The 21,692-nt window shown below is 36.7% G+C and overlaps 1 protein-coding gene across 8 annotated transcripts in view; it reads left to right on the top strand.

Moving 5' to 3' along the window:
- The window catches only part of BIRC6 (baculoviral IAP repeat containing 6), a 186,923-nt gene that overhangs the window by 83,871 nt on the left and 81,360 nt on the right, over nucleotides 1–21,692 (top strand). For all 8 annotated transcript variants that reach the window (XM_054196360.1, XM_054196361.1, XM_054196359.1 and 5 more), the window contains 11 exons: nucleotides 6,046–6,179; nucleotides 7,171–7,298; nucleotides 9,269–9,831; nucleotides 12,910–13,085; nucleotides 13,646–13,742; nucleotides 13,928–14,122; nucleotides 15,090–15,290; nucleotides 15,917–16,196; nucleotides 18,273–18,529; nucleotides 19,732–19,840; nucleotides 20,357–20,578. In XM_054196360.1, coding sequence (XP_054052335.1) covers nucleotides 6,046–6,179; nucleotides 7,171–7,298; nucleotides 9,269–9,831; nucleotides 12,910–13,085; nucleotides 13,646–13,742; nucleotides 13,928–14,122; nucleotides 15,090–15,290; nucleotides 15,917–16,196; nucleotides 18,273–18,529; nucleotides 19,732–19,840; nucleotides 20,357–20,578 — 2,362 coding nt within the window. The remainder of the gene's footprint in view (nucleotides 1–6,045; nucleotides 6,180–7,170; nucleotides 7,299–9,268; nucleotides 9,832–12,909; nucleotides 13,086–13,645; nucleotides 13,743–13,927; nucleotides 14,123–15,089; nucleotides 15,291–15,916; nucleotides 16,197–18,272; nucleotides 18,530–19,731; nucleotides 19,841–20,356; nucleotides 20,579–21,692) is intronic.

The raw sequence follows: 21,692 nt of genomic DNA, 5'->3' as shown, positions 1-21,692 counted from the left end.
GAATGTATTAAAAAAGAAATCCAGCCCTTTCTTTTCGTTTAATTTCATTTCCCTATGCACACCAGATTATTTCACATTCTGTATATTGCTTTGTAGCACACTAGAAATAATCTCCCTTTTTGAATGAGATTTTGCCACAACACTGGTAGAAATTAAAGGACGTAATTTTCAAATGAAGAAATTAAGCTTCTAAATGGCTCCTATCATAGGGCAGCTGTCACAAGAAATGCTTTTGTGGCTTTGTCCTCAAGTCTAAAGAAGGTATCAAATAGTAAGAACTTGGAGACTGGAATCTCTTAAAACCTACGTGCTAGACCAAGTCAGAGCTCTTTTAAATTCTATTTTCACTCCGAGCACATGACTAAAGATAGTAATTACAGAAGAAAGAAACCCAGAGCTGCCTGAAGATCACACTTCTATGAAGGAATTTGCCATCCTGTGATGACACAGCTGTTCTCCACGGGTTTCCTCAAAAGATGCTTATGAATCCTTTTTTTCATATGTGCCGTTTCAAACCATCATCCTCGGGATGCGCTTTTTTTTTTCAGGTTTTCAGTTTCTGTCCCTCTTCTGTGGTGTTTCTTAGAGATCAGTATCACAAAAATATGATTAAATTTGTGCTATTAGGTGAAGCAGTAGAGCTGTGAATAAGTTAATGGAAGAGACCTAATTGATATTCTCAAACTGAGACCTCCATCTTATACTTGGTATTTGAGAATAGAACATGGCTTGATTTGTATGATGACAGTGCCCGCAGTTAATGCCCATGTGTATTTTCAACTCTCCAATTTGTAACCATAGACTAGCAATTTCCAAAAATTATGCTGCATGTACCACTGAGAATCTACCACTGTGTGTACCGTATATGAATCTCTTCCAAGTGGTATGAGGCTCAGTGTTTGTGCTCTGACGCCGATGGACAGGCAGCTGGGTGTTTGCAGGAGTTTCTTAAGCAACTGCCTGAGATCAGTAAGTGACCATGTGAATGAAAAGCTGCTCAGAAGCAACCACTGTGACTCATTGCAGGCGCACTTCAGCATATGAATGTGGTTATGGATTTTTGTGTATATAGGATTGTGAGCCCAAGGTTGGGGTTGAGTTGGAAACGGTTATAGAAGCAAACTTGCTGGAGGGTAAAGAAAAGGGTTGAAGGTCTACTTTTATACATGTGTGTGGATTAACACAGATGTATATCCCTTAACTGCCCCTTTTCCCATACTCACTAACAGAACCAGGAGCTAATTAAGTTTGAGCACCCATCAGATAACTTCTGTGCCAGGATTCCTCAGCAGATGATGATTCAAGATAATAGTCTCTCTCAATGGCACTGAGTTGTCACATTTAAGAAGTGAAATAATCTCGGTTCAGTTCTTGACAATTGAAGGTGGGATCCGTTGTAGCACTTCTCCAATCAATAATTTTGGTTTCCATGTGCTTTAAGTTCAGAACTGGGACTATTAATAGTCTCTTAAGCCATTACAGATAGTGTCTCATAGGAGTTCTCATCAACTTAGTTTTCAAGATCGTGCTTTCCTGAAGAGATAAGTTTTTGATTTTTTTAAAGAAATACAGCCAGTATAAGACAAGTTGTTCCTGAGACTGGTGAAATGTAAGTGACATGACAGCTTTCTTTGGATTCAAGTTGCTCTTGTATCCTCTTTAATTCTGTAATGTTTTAAGTTATGAAGTACAAATTGTTCACACATCTTCACTGTATTCACAGGTTATGGTTAGGTTCTTTGGTGGTTTTATTTTAAACCACTACGATGTCAATTACAGTTAATTGGGAATAATTTAGATCAGTCTTGCTAGATGTGTGTGGTTATAAAATGAGGTTCTTTCCCCTTTTAATACCCAAAATACAGCAAGCCCCCAAATGTGTCCATTTGCAGAATATCTTCACTGATGAAAAAAACACCACCACCACCAAAAATACTTTATTCAGATAATTTCAGGTATAATAAACCTCTTCATATATAATAAACCTTTTAAATAAGCAAGAAGGTACCTCTTCTTGACATAACCCTCATTAGATAATCATATTTGCTGTTTCAGAAACTGAAAAACAACTTAGAGGTGTATCCACTCATGGATGATTCACTAAACTCTTTTTGCAAGGGGGCATTTTAGCACTGAGAAAATCCCGCTATCACTATTTTTCTAAACCACTGGATCTCAAAACCTTCTCAGAGAACCTCCTTCTTAAGTTTGCTTTATTTAGTTGAAATTCATTATTGCCATTTGATACATATGTTCACATTCAGCCATTCTGTTTTTTCCAGTCTTTCATTTAAAAAGAAGACAGGTGAGGAAACAAAAGGGGGGAATAAAGGGGGGGGAAGAGGTGGTGCTTTTTCATATTTTTCCATCCATTCTAGCTAAGGGTCTCGTCTTATTTGTATTTTATGGGTAGTATCTTTGAACATACTTCTGAACTATTGTACTCTGAAAATTACAGTTTTGGTCACCATTTCTTTAAGAGATCAAGGAGTTAGAAGATCTTGTCATGAGAAGTGAGGTGGTTCTAGAGATCTTGTCCTGATGTTGTTTTCAAAGCTGTTCCCTAGTTATTTTTCCAAAACCCCAGGTCTCTCCAGTAGTAACCAAAGCTTTTTAGTTGTTTGGGTTTTTTCCACACCTGAGTATAGGACAGATTCTTTTTCGGAAATGTCCTATGTTGGGATTTTATGAGCAACCACTGTCTAGGGCAGGTCAGTTCGCGGTCAGAAAAGTCTTATTTAATTATGCCATTATGTGCTGATAAATGTCTTCAGAATGAAAGCTCAGACTGTGTAACTTCTGTGCTTCAGAAACTCTTATCTGAGGGGTGCAAGATATTTTTCAGGGATAAACCAATACCCCTGGCCATTTCTTTTCAGAACAATGACCTTAATTAGTTAGAAGATCCATGACAAATTTTGCAAGGATGGTGTTTGAAATCAGTATTTGATGGGTGACACCTAGAACCATTTAATGCCATGTAAAGGAAGGTGGGTAGAAGCAAATCTGCAGTGACACCGGGCTAAGACAAATTTCTCGGAGCTACAGTTGCCTTAGAGTAAACAGCTGTCATCTGTCGAATTATTCTCATAATGCATTTACTCATCGCTTCCTTTAGCAGGAACTATTTGTGCTCTCCCTACATGCGCTTTTGCTTACGTTATCGTTGTCACCAGAAATACCGTTTGAGAAGTGGTGTTTTGAGTAGATAATGTAGATCGTGAAATCTGAGTTAAAATGTCAAACAAAACATGTCAGACTACAAACATAAGGTAGACAAAGTGAGGTTTTGTATTGTAGAGGTATTTTCATCTGTTAAATATAAAATATAAAAATAAAATAACGTAGGAAGTAATGAAGATGTATTTATTTAGTTATGGCATCAACTGTATCATGAAACAGTAAAAAAAAAAAACTACGGAGCCTTCTAATCCTGGAAGGAAATGAGTTGAAGGTTAGCGCGTGGAGTTGGCTACTGCTCGGCAAGAGGAGATGGTCTGGGACTATCAATTCCAGGGAAGTTCTAATGTAACATCTACTGATATTAAGATTTAAAGTCTTCACGAATAGCCAGATTTAATTAAGTAGTTTCAGTACATACCTAACAAGTGAAAGTGAACACAGCAGGAAAAACTTTTAAAAGTTTAAAAACTGGAGTTTTTAAAATAATGTTACCTTCAAAGAAACACTGAGTGAACAAATTAGATAACTTGAAGCTACACCCCAGATGTGCCCTGTTCAGAAAAATGCAAGCATACATATTCTAGAAGCTGTAGTTTCAATGGAGATTTTGTTTTCATTTCTTTTTTAAAAACGAACAACATTGAATAGCAGTGTTCCTTGTCACACTGATCATTATAGACTTCACAGGTGATTCAAGGTCTCTGAAGAAAATGAAATACCTTCTTATGTCTATTCCTATGTCAGGAATGAAGGAAAGCACAAAAGTATGTCCCTTTTTCAAATAGAAGTGTAAACATTTTGGGCGCTTTATACATTTATTTTCAAATTAATTTGGTTACTCAGTACTTTCGGACAAACTCAAGTGACATCTAGTTCAAAACTGGTCATACACAAAGTCTGAATGATGCATTTACATTGAAGCAATGAAAAATTACAGAAAACTATGAAAAACAGCATAACCAAATTCAGATTAACTTCTCATTTTGATTAGTTACATCAGCTGCAGTTGAATGTAATTTTAGTGATAGCGATTTGTCTTAAACTTCAAAATAGTTTGAGTGGGACTTTTTTCAAAAAAAAAAAAGGGGGGGGGCAAACAAAATGAAGTAATATAACAGATCTAAGTATACATGCAAGAGCTATGAGCTTAGCACATTAATATTCTTAGTGACCTGAGTGTCATTTTCATTTTTAACTTGTATCGTGATATACTCAGAAACACCACCCAAAACCAACCAATCAAAAAAAAAACCCACCAACAACCAACATACCTATTTTTCTTAGAGGGAAAGTCAGCGTATTGTATGTTTTATTTAAGTAAATGTTCAGGGGTGCAGATTCAGCAGGGGAAAATAAACTTGATCAGTTCAGCTGGACTGGGGTTTCCAAGGCACATCCTGCGATGGAAGGCTTCTCTCTTGTTCTGAAATGTTCAGTTTTTCTTTCAGAGAGCCTGTGGAGTTGTGCATTTACTTTTTACAGACTTGTCCCCCATTCAGACAAAACCTAGCCTTTTCATCTTTTGCACTATCAAATGTAAACTAGAGCAGTCTATTGTCTACAGTACAATGGAACTGGAACGCTGTGGGATGCTTTCTTGCTTTTATTCAACTCCAGCTATTGCCATGCCATCAGTTGTAGCCGTACAGCCTCGTTCCACTACTACTGTTGATAAATCAATGCAAAACGGTTTGTACAGCTGTACAAGGCATACATTCAGCATTAGTTTTCCGCATTCATCTAAAGCAAGAAATCTGTTTACAGTTTGAGAATAAAATGGCATTTGATAAGGGGAAAACTTACTGTGGATTATCTTCTCCTTCCATCATCCTGTAAGGACTTCTTCTTATAGCAAGTGTCTTTCCAATGCTATTTTTATTTCATTGCTCTGAAAGCTTTTTCAACTGAGATGGAAGCAGTCAGGGTTTAATTCTGTTGTGTTTTTTTTTTAAATTCTTTTTTTGGTGGAGACGTTTCCCTCCTGGTTGGATCTTTAGTTTAACTTTCCTTAGCTTAAGGAAATTGCTGTGAAAGATGAAGACTGATAAACAGAATGACTAGTAAGTAGTTCAGGATTTGGTTCTTTTAACAGCCTCCCTAGGTAAGAATCTTATCTTGGGATATGAAGAGATGCCAGATGAGCTCTCATACTAGAGCATCATTTCCTCTTGATTTAATCTTTTGTACACGATGAGATGGTCAGAAAGAGACCGCAACTTCATTTATGTGCGTGTAATGTTACAAGAATACTTATTTTTTATTCAGTAGGTAGCTATGCTTTTCTCAAGTTGTGTTTTGAATTGATTGGTTTTACCACTACTGAATGAGTAAGACTTCATATTTAATAAAGCTCATTTGTTTGATCATTGAAGGGTGTATTTTAATTCTAATTCTGCTCCTCAAAGTCCTTAATCTGTTAAGCTCCCTATAGTTTTAGTGAATGATGAGAAGTCTCTGAATGTGCCAAGGCCAAAAATATGTTGATTGTTTACAGGATAATAGAACATGTGGTCTCTGAGAAACTAACAAATGCACTTAAGCCTTATTAAAGTGTTGGACTAGCAAAGAGAAACAAATAAAAATGTCTGTATGTATTGCTTCTCCAACATGAAGCTCTACTGTCAGGAATACTGCCTTAGCAAGCTTGGAGCACTGGTGGAACAGTTTTGGGGGTTTATATCAGTACTTAATAAAAAACTCTACACTCAAAATTGTTGTCCTGAGTAAGCAGCTTTTGATAGCTGATTTTGCTGAGAATATTTGCACATCATGAAATACATATAAGGGACGTGCAGTATAAATGTTTGATTTACACTTCATGCTTAAGATTACAAATTTAATTTTTACGTCTTTACTTTTAAGCTGGTCTGAGCAGTGCCATTGGAGCTCAGGAAAGTACTGCCCAATTGTTGGTGTCAGATCCAAACCTCATTCATGTGTTAGTGAAATTCCTTTCCGGCACTAATCCTCATGGAACAAATCAACATAGTCCACAGGTAAATAGAATTTCAACACACTTGGCATGAATATTAGTTATTCATATTATGTCTTATTCATGTATTATATGCTTGGCTTGTTTCTTATTTTTTTGGTTATAGTCTTAGTTGGTTCTGATGAGCAACCATGGGGAAGTTCCTGTTGGTGAAGCACTCTGAGTAGTGATCATACGATTTTATAACTGTCTGAAGACTTGCCACAGGGGGAGAATGCGATGTGATATGTCAGTGAATGTATTCCACATTAGGATTCCTTAGTTGCATGCATGAAAAAAGTAATGAGTTCAGTTAGTTTCCTGAAATCTTGTTGTGTTGGGATAAAAATGCCAACGAAGATTAAGTTTAAATATCTAAAAATTCCAGAATTTGAAATTATGCTTTTATTTTCTGCCTGTTTTCTGAATTCATGTGGTGTCTACTGTTTCTCATAATTTCAGCTAATGGTTTTTTTTGCTTTTTGCAGTCCTTGAAACATCTGTGAATAGTGATTAAAAAAAAAGCCAAGTTAACTTAATTGTATGTAATATTTCACAGAAATCTCAGAAAACACCTGATATTTCCAGTATTTTCCAGGAAAAAAATTCCAGGAAGTATATAGTCTTTTGTAGATCTTAAACATTGCGCAGTGCCATTAATTTAAAGCACTTATGTGTAAATGTGTAGTTTGTGGAAAAAAAATGTTTAGATTAGCACAGAAATGTATTCTGTGTGAAGTGTAGCTTGCATTGTTGAAAAGATAAAGTCTCAAGCTGCAAAACGAGTCTTAGGCAAAGAACTGAAGGGTTTGCCTTTTACTCGTAGTTAGTAATAGAAAAACACATATAAATTGATACGGAGTAGTTCTGTGAAAACCCTGTAAAATTTTTCAGAAAGTAAATTAAGCTACATAATAGTTTTCTTTTCTTGGAAAATGTTCTTGTTAGATAACACTTAATGTTCTTGAAGACATTTCAGTTTTATATAATACTTCTGAAAATGCCTTTCCCTCTAGGTTGGACCAACAGCGACACAAGCTATGCAAGAATTTCTTACTCGGTTACAAGTGCACCTTTCTTCAACTTGCCCTCAGATGTTCAGTGAATTTTTATTGAAGTTAATACATATACTTTCAACAGAAAGGTAAATATTAACTATTTTTTTTCCTTTCACGCCCTCTTTGCCTTTAAAATCTGTGTGAGTCTGAATCACAGCTAAGATGTGTATGTCCTGCATTGTCATACTGTCAAGTTATATAAGGACGGAGATCTTGGGTGTTGCTGCGCCAATGCCAGCAGGAACCGGGCTGCTTCTGGCACATGGAAGAGTGCAGCTGGAATCCACACATAGCCGTCCATGTGTGAGGGACAGTGAATAGAAGCGCTAAACAGTTGGTTGGACTGATTTTATCTAGAGCTAAAGGCCTTGTTAAAGTAATCCCTGAAATGAGGGCACTGTCGATGAGCTTACCTATTTGAAAGAGAAGAAGTATTCTGAGGCCCGAATTAATGAAAGACTCTAGAAATTATTTGTAGATTGTGAGAATAACGTGGATGGCATTTATAACATGGTAGGAGGAAATACAAGCTCTGCTTCTTCAAGGCTAGGTCGATGAGCACAAGACCATTATGTATGAAGCAATATACCAGGAATGTGCCAACTGTTTGGTCTGAAGTAAATTAGAATTATCATTTATTTCTGTTACTGAAGTTCTGCTCATTCCCAGACAAAGGCTTCATATAATTAGGGATGAGTTTCCTCAGTTTCTGGCTTCCCAGTAGGTGGCACTTTGGCGTTATCTATTCTTTAATCATACAGAAAACAGTTTTGTCCTTTTCTAAGAGATTTTACCTTAGTAATTTAAATTGAATGGGTGGTGGTTACCCGGTTACATTGATGATCAATCACTTATACAAGAAACGTCATAATACAATCAAATCATTAATTCACAGTGAATCTTGGAATGTGTGTCTGCATTTGAAATATTTGAAATAAGCTGACGAGACCACTGAAAGGATAGTTTTTGAAATTTGTTAGGTTTATTTTTTTTGAGACAAACCGAAGGATGGCAAAGCACCGGAAAAGGGTTTAGGTGGTTTTTTCTAAAGCCTCAGGTAATTATTGAAGTATACCATGTCTGATCAAAGCATAAGATTGATTGTGAAGAAAAGCAGTGTTTTACTAGTAGAACTAATTAAATGCCAAATATTTTCTTCAGGGCTGTTTCTATAAACTGTTTTGTTCTGTATATAAATCTAAAAGTTATAATCTTACTTATATAGTAAGATTAATCAATGTCAGAGAGAAATATATCAAAAATCACTAACACACTTCAAGAATTAGCACCAGTTTTATTTTAAATATCCTGATTCAAAAGGTTTGTTTTGCAGTTCACCAGTATACGTGTAAAAGTAATTGGGAAAATATAGTTATCCCTAAAAGGGATCCTTCAAACAATCAACCTATAAGCACCAAGCGGTGATAGTTTCAGTACCTTCTCATAGTCTTATGTATAGTTACTATTTAGATAGCTAAAACCTGACCGTTATTCTTTCTGCCTCAGGGCAAAAAAAGGAAAAAAAAAAAAAATCCCAAACCAACAAACAGAAAACTGTGGGAAGAAAAAACCCATCATGATTTCCTGTTAGAAAACAAATAATCCTAATGATATTAAAGTATTAGATGGCCTCTTCCCATGAAGTTTCCCTGCAACCATATGAAACTTTTCACCCACAACTGAACAGGACTGTATTCTAAGCCTATACCTACAAAATTAACTGAATGATTAAAAAAATGATGCATCTTAGACTTTTTCAAAGGACACTTTAATCCTTAGTGGTACCAGGAAAGTGATTGCATGAGCAGGTTCTACAGGCTGTGTAATGACCAGTATATTAAAAAGTGATGAATGCTTGACTCACGTGAAAGATCAGATTTTACTTCACCATGCATTTTTGAAAATGGCTGGATTTTTACTTCTTGAAAGTCTGGCGTGCTTTTGGATTCTTAAAGATTAATCCCCACAAAAAAAATCCAAAAACAAAATGTGTTTAATTTGTTAATATTGAACAATTAAATATCTTATTTTTTTCTTTTCTTTTTTCTCCTTTCAGGGGTGCTTTCCAGACAGGCCAGGGACCTTTGGATGCACAAGTGAAACTCTTGGAATTTACCCTGGAACAGAATTTTGAAGTTGTATCAGTTAGCACTATTTCTGCAGTAATTGAGTCTATAACCTTCCTTGTGCATCATTACATTACATGTTCGGACAAAGTGATGTCTCGCAGCGGCTCAGACAGCTCTGTGGGTGCTCGAGCGTGTTTTGGAGGGCTTTTTGCCAATATTATCCGTCCAGGTGATGCCAAAGCAGTTTGTGGAGAAATGACAAGGGATCAACTTATGTTTGATTTGCTAAAGCTGGTCAACATTTTAGTTCAACTGCCGCTTTCCAGTAACCGAGAATATAGTGCCCGTGTTCCAGTAGCAAGCAGTACTACAGACAGTGTGTCTGATGAAGAAAAGGTTTCAGGAGGCAAAGATGGCAATGGAAGCAACCCCAATACTCAAGGATCAACTGCATATGTGGCAGACTTGGTGTTAGCCAACCAACAAATTATGAGCCAGATTTTGTCTGCACTTGGCCAGTGTAACAGCAGTGCTATGGCAATGATTATTGGTAGGTATTTTGTAAATAAAACGAAACATATTTTGGGGTGGTAAAACATTTAAAACTTCTGCAAACTCATAAATTGGGTGTATACGTGAAAGTCTGGGCCACAGTAATGGCAGGAAATAAGAGACTGATAAGAAGTGAAAGGGGAAACAGGTATGTGGAAAAAACCTAGACAGTAGTTAAAACTGAACAGGAATGTGTTTGGCATTTGAATTTGTTGAATGTCGGAATGGTCGATGTTAAAAGGGGCCTCTGGAGATTGTCCAGTCCAACCTCCCTGCACAAAGCAGGGTCAGCTCAGAGCCTGCCTCAGGGAGCAGGTTACTCAGTACCTTGTCCAGTTGGGTTTTTAATTCCCCAAGGGTGGAAACTCCACAACCCCTCTGGGCAACCTGTTACAATGTTCAGTCATTCTTAAAGTGGAAAAGCCTTTTTCTTATGTTTAAATGGAATTTCCTCTATTTCAATCTGTGCCCGTCACGTGCCTGTATGCATGGATTAGGATTAGTCTTCAGTTTGTACTATAGACACATTACCTCAATTATTCTGTCTGTATTGTGTTATTTTCCTTCTTTTTTAATCATTTCTGAAAAAGAAAAATTACAATTGTGGCCCTTGCACAGAATACATAAACTTTTCCATTCCTCTGTTTTACCAGAAATGTCATTAACATCATGTTCTGGGAGGTCCAGTCATATAGTTGTGGGTGGGATATTCCTGCTACAAACAAGTGAGGAAGCTGATAATAATTTGAACAGCGAAGTTACTGTTTGTCAGACATGAACCTGAGGTGCATTTTCTCAGAGAGTGTCTTTGTGACTTGCTTGTGAGCTGTGATGATAGGATAGAGTTTATTTGCACAAATTAAACCACTGACTGAAATACTGTGAATGTTACTGCATGCGCAAAACTGGAAAAACATTTTGCAGGAGGACAGGCAAAGAGCTTGCACTACGTTTCAGGTGTAGTAGTTGAAAAATGTCATTCTGTTTATAGTGATTCTCATGTTTCAAAGTACCTCTGGCCTTTTCTGTGCTAGTCTCCTTTAAGGAGATGTGAAACTGTTAACCAATGCCATTATCAAAAAAAAATATACCACTTGTATGAGAGCACATGAATGTTAGAACAGTGGTTCATTTTGGCATAAAAGCAATTAAGAAGAAAGTAGTAACCTTCAGTAGTCAAATTAAACAGCAGGCAGGATTTGACAAGCCTGGATCGTGCTGTCGGAACCTTCCCGAAATTAATTCCAGAACATATCCTGCTTTGCTCTGGGTAGTTGGTGTTGTATTGCAAGTACACTATGAACACTGAAAGTAGTTTATTCTGGGAACGATGGTTTGTGCTCAATATGTGTTTCTCTGGGGTGAAATTCAAAAATTCTTCTCAACTTTGATGTCTTTCTAAACAACTGATTTCTGTCCAGCGATTGTTTTGCATTTTTAAGAAGGCAGTTTGGAAAGGTAGTGTTTCTTCAAAATGTTTTTCATTGAATTCAGGATATTGGGCAAGCTGATCCCTTCAGTGGATTGTTTTTCCCAAGGTCTTTTAATATAGGTTATTAAAACTAATTTGTATGTGTATTTTGGGAAGATATAACACAACTATTTGTGGTTTTAGTTCCTTCATGAAGAACCGTATTAAGCTCTCTCCAGACAATTTCTATGAACAAAACATTTCTCCAAGACTACAGCCAAGGTTATATAGGATCCAAAAATCCGTTATCAGCATATAGTAGTAAACACATAATACCTAGTGCAGCATGCTAGCTACCCAGGAAAGATATACAAGAAGATGTCTGCAGATGTGTACTAATAATTAGTGGCTACGGTGTCAAAATTTATGCTAATAATGTTAATTTACTGCACCTGGCGAGCCAGCTGGTCAGTAACCAGCATGGCCTTGCGTAATTCATTTGTCACATGAAGTTAAAACGTCTGTTGGAGTTTTCTTTTATGACCATTTTGTCTATTCATTTCATTAGGTTTTTTTTTTTGCTTTGTCATTGACAGACTATGAAAATCATACATGTTACAGTATTCCCCTCCTTCTCCTTGCCTCAAAGGCTTCACAGCAAATCCACCATAGTTGTCTTCAGTTCCATCATTTGTTCCATTTAACTTTTCTAAACCGTGCAGAGACTGAGTCTTAAGACTCTTCTTTCTCTGTCTCCGTGTATCCAGTGCTCATCAATATTTTCATTCTTGATAGCTTGAAGGTGATTTAAGTTCTACAGCTGTCAGTTCTCTTGCTGGATTGTTTCTCTATGGCATGTTCAAACATCACTTGAACATGTTATTTTTTTTTAGTTAGTATAATTTTTATATAGTTACATATAAACTATACATTTATATATAGTTATGTATATAGTTTAGTTAGTATAACTGCAGTTTCTCTAAATGGAATGTGATTATTCCATCCATTCCCCCCGCCCAAATTTAAAAGCACTTTAAAAAGCTCTTCCAGATTGATGTCCTATGCTTTGTAAGACAGTTGTATTTACGGAGGTGATGTCTTCCTTGGAAAGACTATTCTTTTGCGTTCCATCCACAATTTCAGCAATGTGTAATCAATAATGCTGAATATTGATATTCAGTAAAACCTCATGAATAAATCCTGAGCTGTAACACTGAGAAAGATGATTTCAAGAGAAGTATTTCTGATAGAAATATATATGTTAAATGGTTTTGGTTTTTTTGGCGGCACATCTGCACTTCTGTTATCTGAAAAAAATCTTAAATACTTGTTAGTTGCTTCTGGCTAGGGGTGATTCCAATCCTTCTAGTTGTTCTGTTTCCTTCACTAATTACAGTCATTTGTATGGTCTCATCTAAAATTGGATTTAAATTCCCTGACTTCCTGGGTCTAGTCTTCCTATGTATACTGTAAAGAAGGCAGCATGTATCTGGGAACACTAACAGTAGTTTATGTGATCCTGAAAACTTGCCCCTTTGTAGTTTGTAAAATCCATGTGAACGTTTAACCGGAAAGACATTTTAGTATCCTTGAGTTCTCTTATGTGCTGTAATGGTTTGTTAGGTCTCAGCTTCTCGTCTTTGAACTGTTTCTGTTTTCACTAAGGTGCAAGTGGCTTACATCTCACTAAGCACGAAAACTTTCATGGTGGCTTGGATGCAATATCAGTTGGAGATGGGTTGTTCACTATCCTGACAACACTTAGTAAAAAAGCAACAACAGTGCAAGTGATGCTTCAGCCAATTCTTACCTACATGGCCTGTGGGTACATGGGAAGACAGGTAAGTTCCCTTAGGGCTGCTGTGCTTCAAGGGAATTATAGGCTAGTTGATGCTGTAACCTGTAATAATCTCAGAAAACTGAACTAGTGCTATGTAAAAGAAGTGTTAACATTTTTCCAACCTCACTTCACTTTCATGCTGAAGTTAGGAAGCCTCCCTCTGTTACCCATGGTAGAGGGGGAGAGAGAGTTTCTGTAGGGACATTTTGACATTCCCGTAAACGTTCCTGGCTAAAGGCTTGAAGATGGATTGAATGTTTTATTGTGTTCAGGTGGGAAACACATTTATTGTGTTCATATTAGTGGATACTTTAAATGCTCAATATTCGTATTTCCTTTCAGCTGCTTCCCCCCCATAGTTTGATCTTTTCCTACTACAAAGACTTCTCCTATGTAGGAGTGAACCATACGGAGCATGATATTGCTATTTTGTGGTATAGAGGTCAACCATGGTAGCATTTCCCCTCTGGGATTTTTGCCTACTAAAAAGGGAGACTTAATGCGTATATCTGTCATGCTAATTTTGCATGAAACTGTGTATTTCTTAACTTTTTCTTCTAGGGTTCTCTCGCCACTTGTCAGTTATCCGAGCCACTGCTCTGGTTCATTTTACGGGTGTTGGATACAAGCGAGGCACTGAAGGCTTTCCATGACATGGGTAAGAATGTTTTTTCTTTCCCTGCATCAAGTAAAAGGTTTATTGTAGATTTTTTTGGTACTTAAAAAGGAATATAGATATGTCTGGAGGACCAAATTCACTAAATAGGCCTTTGCTTGCTTGGAATCTAATGCATGCTTCTGAACAGCATTGGTTATTTTCCCCTCTGCCTGCGTTATACACAGGTGGTGTTCAGCTTATTTGTAACAACATGGTAACGAGTACAAGAGCCATTGTTAACACAGCAAGAAGTATGGTTTCGACTATTATGAAATTTCTTGATTCTGGTCCCACCAAAGCAACAGACAGCAGTTTGAAAGCTAGAGTGCTAGCTTCTGAGCCTGATAATGCAGAAGGAATTCACAATTTTGCACCTTTGGGTAAGTAATACTTCTTTCTCTTACATTAATATACATTTGAATCTTTATCGAGTTCTTAACAAAAAATATTGCGATAGTGTCAAATGTTGCGATGCCATTAAATTGTCTAAACAGAGGGGTTGCTGGTGTTTCAAGAAGATGTTGGGGGAGGACGCTAGTTTGTGGATAGGGGAAAGAAGGAAAGGTTGTCCTCACTTACTACACTCTGATTCTCATCATGTAGTGTTCTCTGAGAGACGACCTGGCTTCATTTGGAATGAAAGTCTATCAAAGTGTGTCTGGGAATTAACCTCCAGCTGCTACTAGGCATTCAGTCCTAGAGCCACTTTAAAGTAAAACACCCCAAGTACCTGTAGTTTAAGCAGCACAAATCTGGTCTTGTGCCATACTACGTGCTAAAGAAGACATAGCCTAGATCTTCTTGCTTCATTCTTAACTCATGCTAAGATTAGAAAAATAAGGGGCTGTGGTCAGGTTCTTTGCTTCTGACGTCTTTGTTAGAAATAGGTTTTCATGTGAAACAAACCTTTTTAAAGAAAAAGGTTTGCAGATTTTGGTTATGGAGTCGCTTATGTTATCTTTATAATATTTAAAACTTCAAAGCCTTCCTTATGTTAACTGTGAATTAACTGAGTTCAATTTCTAAGCATACTGTTCAACCTGCACCTTTTCGTAATGAACTCTTTATAGAAAGTTTAGGATTTTGGTAGCAAGTGTCCCCTAGCAAATTTTCAAGCATGTGCATATGGATGTGTAAACTGCCTGTTGTAAAACAGTCTACAAGTAAAAGAAAAATATCTCAGCAGTTGTCATTATTATACATGGGATGTTATCAATAAACCGAAACATGTGAGATAGGGTGGGAACAAAAAGTGTTTGCTGCAGTTCACGTTTATTATTAATTTTATTTTTTGTTTTTTTAATTAATAAACATTAATAATCAGTGTTAACGGTGCTTGTTTTGAAGGTTCCATCACCTCAAGCAGTCCCACTGCCCAGCCCGCTGAAGTGCTGTTACAGGCTACTCCTCCCCACAGGCGAGCTCGGTCTGCCGCATGGTCGTATATATTTTTACCCGAGGAAGCTTGGTGCGACCTCACGATTCACCTCCCCGCGGCCGTGCTGCTCAAGGAGATCCACATCCAGCCTCACCTGGCCTCTCTGGCAAGTAAGTAGATTCACCGACGTTGGTGCCGGTTTGAAAATTTGAAGGGTAGGATTTAGAAATGATACAAAGAGTATAATCAAAGGAACTAAAGTGGACAGATTGTTTGAAGAATGCCTGTAAAATAAGTTGAAAAGTTTGCTAATTCTGCTTTCCTTGAGAAAGGCCCTGCCTCCACTTGATTTCTTCTATCTCAGTACGTGTTTTGTGGCATTAAATTTGAATATTCCAAAAACCTTGCCAAACTTGCCATAGTGATAATGTGATGTTTGTGAGGGGTCTTCAGGCAAAATGGTCTTGTATGGTGGTTGGAATAAAGCATGAGATTTTCAGCTCTTATTGTGATAGCCCTGCTTAGGGAAACGTGTCGCATTGTACACTGACAGGACTTCTCATCATCTTAAGTCTTTGAAATAAACTGTATACGCCATGTATCAAAATGCTTATGCATTTTAACATATTCCATTGCACAGGTCAAATATTCCAGCTGCAGTTCTGCAGTAGCGTTTGCCTAAGATTATTTCAGTCACGTTGTTCTGTTTCTTTAACAGGGATACGTGTTTAACACTTAAAATTCAAACCACTACAGATTTCTAAATAGTATTAAACCTTCTTATCTTACTCTGTAGCTTGCCCTTCATCAGTATCTGTTGAAATAAGCGCAGATGGTGTCAATATGTTACCTTTGTCAACTCCTGTTATCACAAGTGGTCTCACGTATATAAAAATCCAGCTGGTAAAAGCTGAAGTTGCCTCAGCTGTCTGCCTCCGTCTCCATCGCCCTCGGGATGCCAGCACACTCGGCCTCTCCCAGATCAAGCTGTTAGGCCTCACGGCCTTCGGAAACACCTCGTCTGCAACCGTCAATAATCCATTCCTGCCCTCTGAGGATCAGGTCTCTAAAACAAGGTAAGCCTCTAATATCAGTGGACGGAGGCATGTTTGTGCCACTTCATGCTTTTGTCTTTTTTAGTGATGTTTTCTGCTCAGAGACAGATCTTTCAGGAGCAAACTCTATTCATGAGAACCTGTTTCTGCAGTTGAATTTTGACATTTGCAGAATCTGTTTCAAATATCTCGCTTTCTTGGTAGTATGCTTAATCTGCATACGTAAAAGGGTGTGTTTCATCTCTGCAATGGTGAAAGAATACAAAGGATAGTAAAGCATTCAGAGTTGCAGTCTGAGTTTTTAATGGGTAGGCAGTTGTCATAAAAACTGAAGTAGCGACATATTTCTTATCCCTACTGAAGTCAACAGAGTTACATAAGTATCGGAGCAGGAATAGAAATAGGACAATGGGATGTTTTGTGGACGTCATATCTAATATTGCTGTTTGCAAACATTTGCAAAATAGGAACTGAATGTTGTTGTGATTTTGGCATATCAGCAAGATTTCTTTCCAAAAGCTTTTATTTGGTTAGGTGGCATCTTGAGTTTCATACTCATTTGTAAAATAAAACCCTTAAGGATTTAATGAGTGAATTTTTGAGATTTCCTGGTTCTGAAATTTAACTTGCCAAATTGTAAAAATTTGTTACTTTTGAAATATTTCATTTTTGAACCTTAATGTTTATAAATTTGAAAAAAGAGCATGGGAAAGTTTAAAAAACCTTCCTTCTTTTGCTGGGAAAAATTTTGAGAGTAAGTAAATTTATAGAACATGAATATTATCCAGTATATATTTGATAAAAGTTGTATAACTGAAATTGGTCTTTGATCTTCAATAGCAGTGAAGCAAATTTTCACAGCCAAATTTATATTATTGTTATTTGTGCTTCAGAAAAGGTTATCTTAAAGTCACACAAAACTAATCAGCATCTAAAGAAAGAAGGCGAGTGTACCTTCTTCGTGTCGTGAAATGTTTTATTGCGTGGTGGTGGTAGTAGTAGGATAGATATATTCAATAAACTTGGATATAATTTTGGTTTAGACCTAACAGAAAACTTAATCATTTCTAAAATGATAAATATTTAGGAGTAAATAATTCCTAAAATAAAAGTAGAAACTTCACTTAAGGTCTGTATGCAAGTTTGCCTTTTTTTTGAACTGTGGGAGATAAGGTTAGCTGTGAAAATAAGTTAACCTGTTAGTTTAGAGTTTGTCAGTGAAATGATGCCGTTTATTTCACCTGCAACTTGATTGTCTGATTGTTTAAACAACATTGTAGTATACTTTTTATAAATAAAGTCTAGTCAATGTGTTTTCAAATTGATTCAATTACAATAGGTTTACTTTTCCAGATTTAATATTAAAAGGAATACTGAACAATATTGCTAAAGAATAAGAGAGGCATGGGGATAAGAGATGCTGTGGATAACAGTTTTAATTTCTGCACTTTTGCTGTGTGCTTTTTAAATCAGGTTCGCTAAGGTTCACTGTAATTTATTGTAGATGTGTATGACTGTAAAAGGTTATAAAGTCAGGAAAGCTATGCAGGTGTATAATTTTAATGCCAACCACTCTTGCAGAATCTTGACCTCAAATACGAATAAATCCAGTGGTCCCCAAATGAGGCAATGTGCTGTTTCATGTTTCACATTTATGTTTTGGCCAGCTCCTTTTAATGTAACAAACAAACAAAACCTAACTCACAAAACAACACACCCTCCCCTCCACTTTCCCCCTGTATAAACACCTTCCCCTCCACATTCCCCCCAGTAGGCTGACCCTGTTGGAAGAAGTATGTATGCGAATCGAGAAATCTTGAGAAACTTTAGTAATAAAGCTTGCAGGATCTTAACTCTTCTTACCCACAGGCCTTGCCTTTCTTACATTAAGCCAGTGATTACAACAGCATTGCTAATGTATAAAACTTTGTGGTTTTAAATTCAGTCATTTTAATTTGCTTTTCTCATATGATGTCTGATCATGTCACAGCAGTTTTCTGCAGTACTTGTCGTAGAATCTAATACAAGTAGTTATAGATGAAAAATAAAATAATAAGAAAATGCTATCTTAGCTCATTTTCATGTTTTCCTTTTCAGTATTGGATGGCTAAGATTATTGCACCACTGCCTCACTCACATAAGTGATTTAGAAGGAATGATGGCTAGTGCTGCAGCACCCACTGCTAATCTGTTGCAGACATGTGCTGCATTACTTATGTCACCTTACTGTGGTATGCACTCTCCAAACATTGAGGCTGTCCTTGTAAAAATTGGGCTTCAGTCCACCAGAATAGGCCTAAAATTGATTGACATTCTTCTAAGAAACTGCTCAGCATCAGGGAGCGATCCCGCAGGTGAGTGCAAAGTTTTTTTCTTTTCAGTTGTTGCTTAAAAACACTGCTTGAATAAATGTAGACATACAGTATATTTGCATGTTACTTTCTTGTTCTGAATTTGGGTTGCCAGAAGTTGCCGTTGTGCTTTGTTATGCTTCTAAGTATCACAGTCTTTGTATGTGGGTAGTTCTACAGCAGTAAAGCAGCGCAACCAGGGTTGTTTTGATTTTTGTGTAGAATACATAATTAGGTGAATGTTTTGAAGACATGAGAGTAGAACCTGCAGTATATTGTAAGCATGTCTTACTATATATACTGTGTCTAGATGTTTCAAAATACAGAGCATCCATGAGCAGTGTTAAAGAAAACAAGTGCATAAAAATTTGGGCAGTAATAGTCTGTAGGACAGTATAAAGTCTGAATAGCACTAAACATTAAAAATACTTACAGGTGGAGCTACATAATCAAGACACTTGAACAACTAGTCTGTGTCCCACAGCAAAATTTTCCAGTAGCTCTTCTGGTAATGGACTGGGTTTTTGTATTTGTGATTCCATAGCACTTTGCTTTGGTGTTTAGTGGCTTTTAAGTAAAAGAAAGCTGGAATCAGTATTCCCTGTTTTGAAATTGCTGATACTAACAGAAAACACTCTTTTCAAAATTATTTCCGTGACTTATTTTGCCGTGAGTTAACGTTTCAGTGTAGCCTACGGTCTTTTGCTGGAATGCTGTGAGACAGGAGAGTAGTTTCCTCTGGGGCAGGAGATGAGCACAGCAAGGAGAAGATGAATAGGAAATAATCTGAGGAAATCCTCGGCCTTATTCCTATTGATGGAAATTGGAGTTAAATAAGCTTCCATTTTGAAATAATTGTTTGCTTCTGTGAGGTATGATGTTGGAGAGCTCTATTGGAATTAGTCACGTCTTTTTGGATCATATTGAGGAAAATCCTACTAGTTAAACCTTTAAGGCCTGTATCTGATGAATGTTGCAGTGATTTTTCCTTTTCTAGTAAGGCTGAACATTGCATCGAACATACAAAATGCACAGTTTTGAGATAGTGTTGTGTGTAAGAATTGCATCCTTATGTTAATGGCTAAACTCAATTCAATGTTAATATTGTAATTCTATAATAATTTCATCAGTGCTTTTAAAAAATACATATGTAAGTACTTCTGTTATTTCCCCTCCTCCCTTTTTTTTTTTTTTAATGCGGCAAGATCTGAATAGCCCTTTACTGTTTGGAAGATTAAATGGTCTCTCTTCTGACTCCACAATAGACATTCTTTATCAGCTTGGAACAACTCAAGACCCTGGAACAAAAGATAGGTAATGTATTTGGATTCTCATGTGGAAGTGTATACAAAAATAATCTGCCAAATAGTGGCTTGATGTTACTGCACAAAACAAGACTTTTAAAAATCTGATTGTTATGAGAGAGCGTTTTTTGCAAACGATGCAAGGAGTTAGGAGGGAAAGCTGGAAAGCTTCTTTAGATTTCTGCACTTTTAGGCTATCCCTCTTTTTTTGCTCTTATAAATGTGATAAAACTTCTAGTGTTCAACTGACTTTTCTCTCAAATACTCAAACTGGGATACTTGCTATGTTTTTTTCTCTGTAGAAAGAAAACTTATATTTGCCTTTCCAAGACAATAAGTATTTTTAATTAATTTTTCCCCTGTTAGTGATCTAAGTCTTGAGAAAACAGGATTTGAAGTCACTCTTGAACTTTGCTTCAAAGGAAGAGATAAACGTGTAATTCAGATTACTAAAAGACAGCAAGCTAATTTATTTTTGAGTGTTTCTTTGACCCTTTGTAATGTACTACATCATCTTGCCTTCCAGAATTCAAGCATTGCTGAAATGGGTCAGCGATTCCGCAAGAGTTGCAGCTATGAAAAAAAGTGGCCGGGTCAGCTACATTTGTCCAAATAGCTCGACAAGAGAGTATGGTCTTTTGATGCCGTCTCCTTCCCATTTGCATTGCGTGGCAGCAATTTTGTGGCATAGTTATGAATTGCTTGTTGAATATGATTTACCAGCGTTGCTGGACAGAGAGCTCTTTGAGTAAGTAAAACAAAGTCTTGCACCACATACTTTTTAAAACTGAGTTGTTTCGTTCACTGAAATGGTATGACTTGAAGTGCACTCGTGAAACAGTAGTAGAAATTGTCATCCCTGAAGCTAATTGACAGAGTGAATGCATAAAGATATTTAAACAGGTAGTTTTGTAGCTCTAAACCGAAAACTGCACTTCACATATTCCAGGTATAATTGTGTCCAAAACCAAAAATCCAAAACAAAACAGCAAATCCATGTATATACTTGCACATATATAAAAGGTAAACTGTTGCATGTTTTTGGTTTTGTTTTGGTTTTTTGATGGATAACCCAGGGCTGCTGTTTTTGAAATTGAGTGTTGGCAGTAACTTTCACAGTAGCTATAAATCATGATCTTCATTAGTATCCTGTTATAAAAGCATTGGTTTATTATTCATGGAATCCAATATCTGTAACTGATAGCTAAGAGCTAGGGTGTGTGGGGGGTATTTTTTTAGTTGCCACTTTTGTTCCAGCCGTAGTCTGATTTGAAAGAAACAAAGCATAAAATCTTGAGTGAATCTTGAACTATGGATTTGCTGGATGTTGTTTGATTCTAAAGGAAAGTTCACCCTAAACACCAAATATATACTTTTGGTGTTTACAGACTGAAAATATGTGAGGTAACGTTCCTAATTTATGTTGCTTAATCATCTCTTCTGTTTCAACAAAACAAAAAAGAGACGCCACATGGCTTTGTTTCATGAATATTACAGAAATACAGCTGTTAAATTCCTGTATCTAGTAAAGCATCTTTCCTTTCTACCATTAAATAAAATTCCAGTTAATAAAAGGAGCTTTGATAGCACATAATTTTTTTGTTGCCCTTAGGAAACATTCATGTTTTCCTGCTACCTCACTGTCTTCTATTAGCCACAGTCAAACATTTAAACACTCAGGTGTACAAGTTACAGAAGAGCTCCCTGTGCTCCTACCAATAACTGTATGTGCAGTCCGATGGTCTTTAGATACATGACTACAAGCTAGAACTTTTCCAAAGACACTTCAGTGATACTGTCATAGAAATAATTGTTAATTCAAAATAAGCTTGTTCATTTTGGGAATCAATTTAAGGATTTTA

Source organism: Rissa tridactyla, chromosome 3, assembly GCF_028500815.1.
Source record: "Rissa tridactyla isolate bRisTri1 chromosome 3, bRisTri1.patW.cur.20221130, whole genome shotgun sequence".
NCBI lineage: Eukaryota > Metazoa > Chordata > Aves > Charadriiformes > Laridae > Rissa > Rissa tridactyla.
The sequence above is the reverse complement of the archived record's forward strand: the minus strand, read 5'-3'. Positions and strand labels throughout refer to the sequence as shown.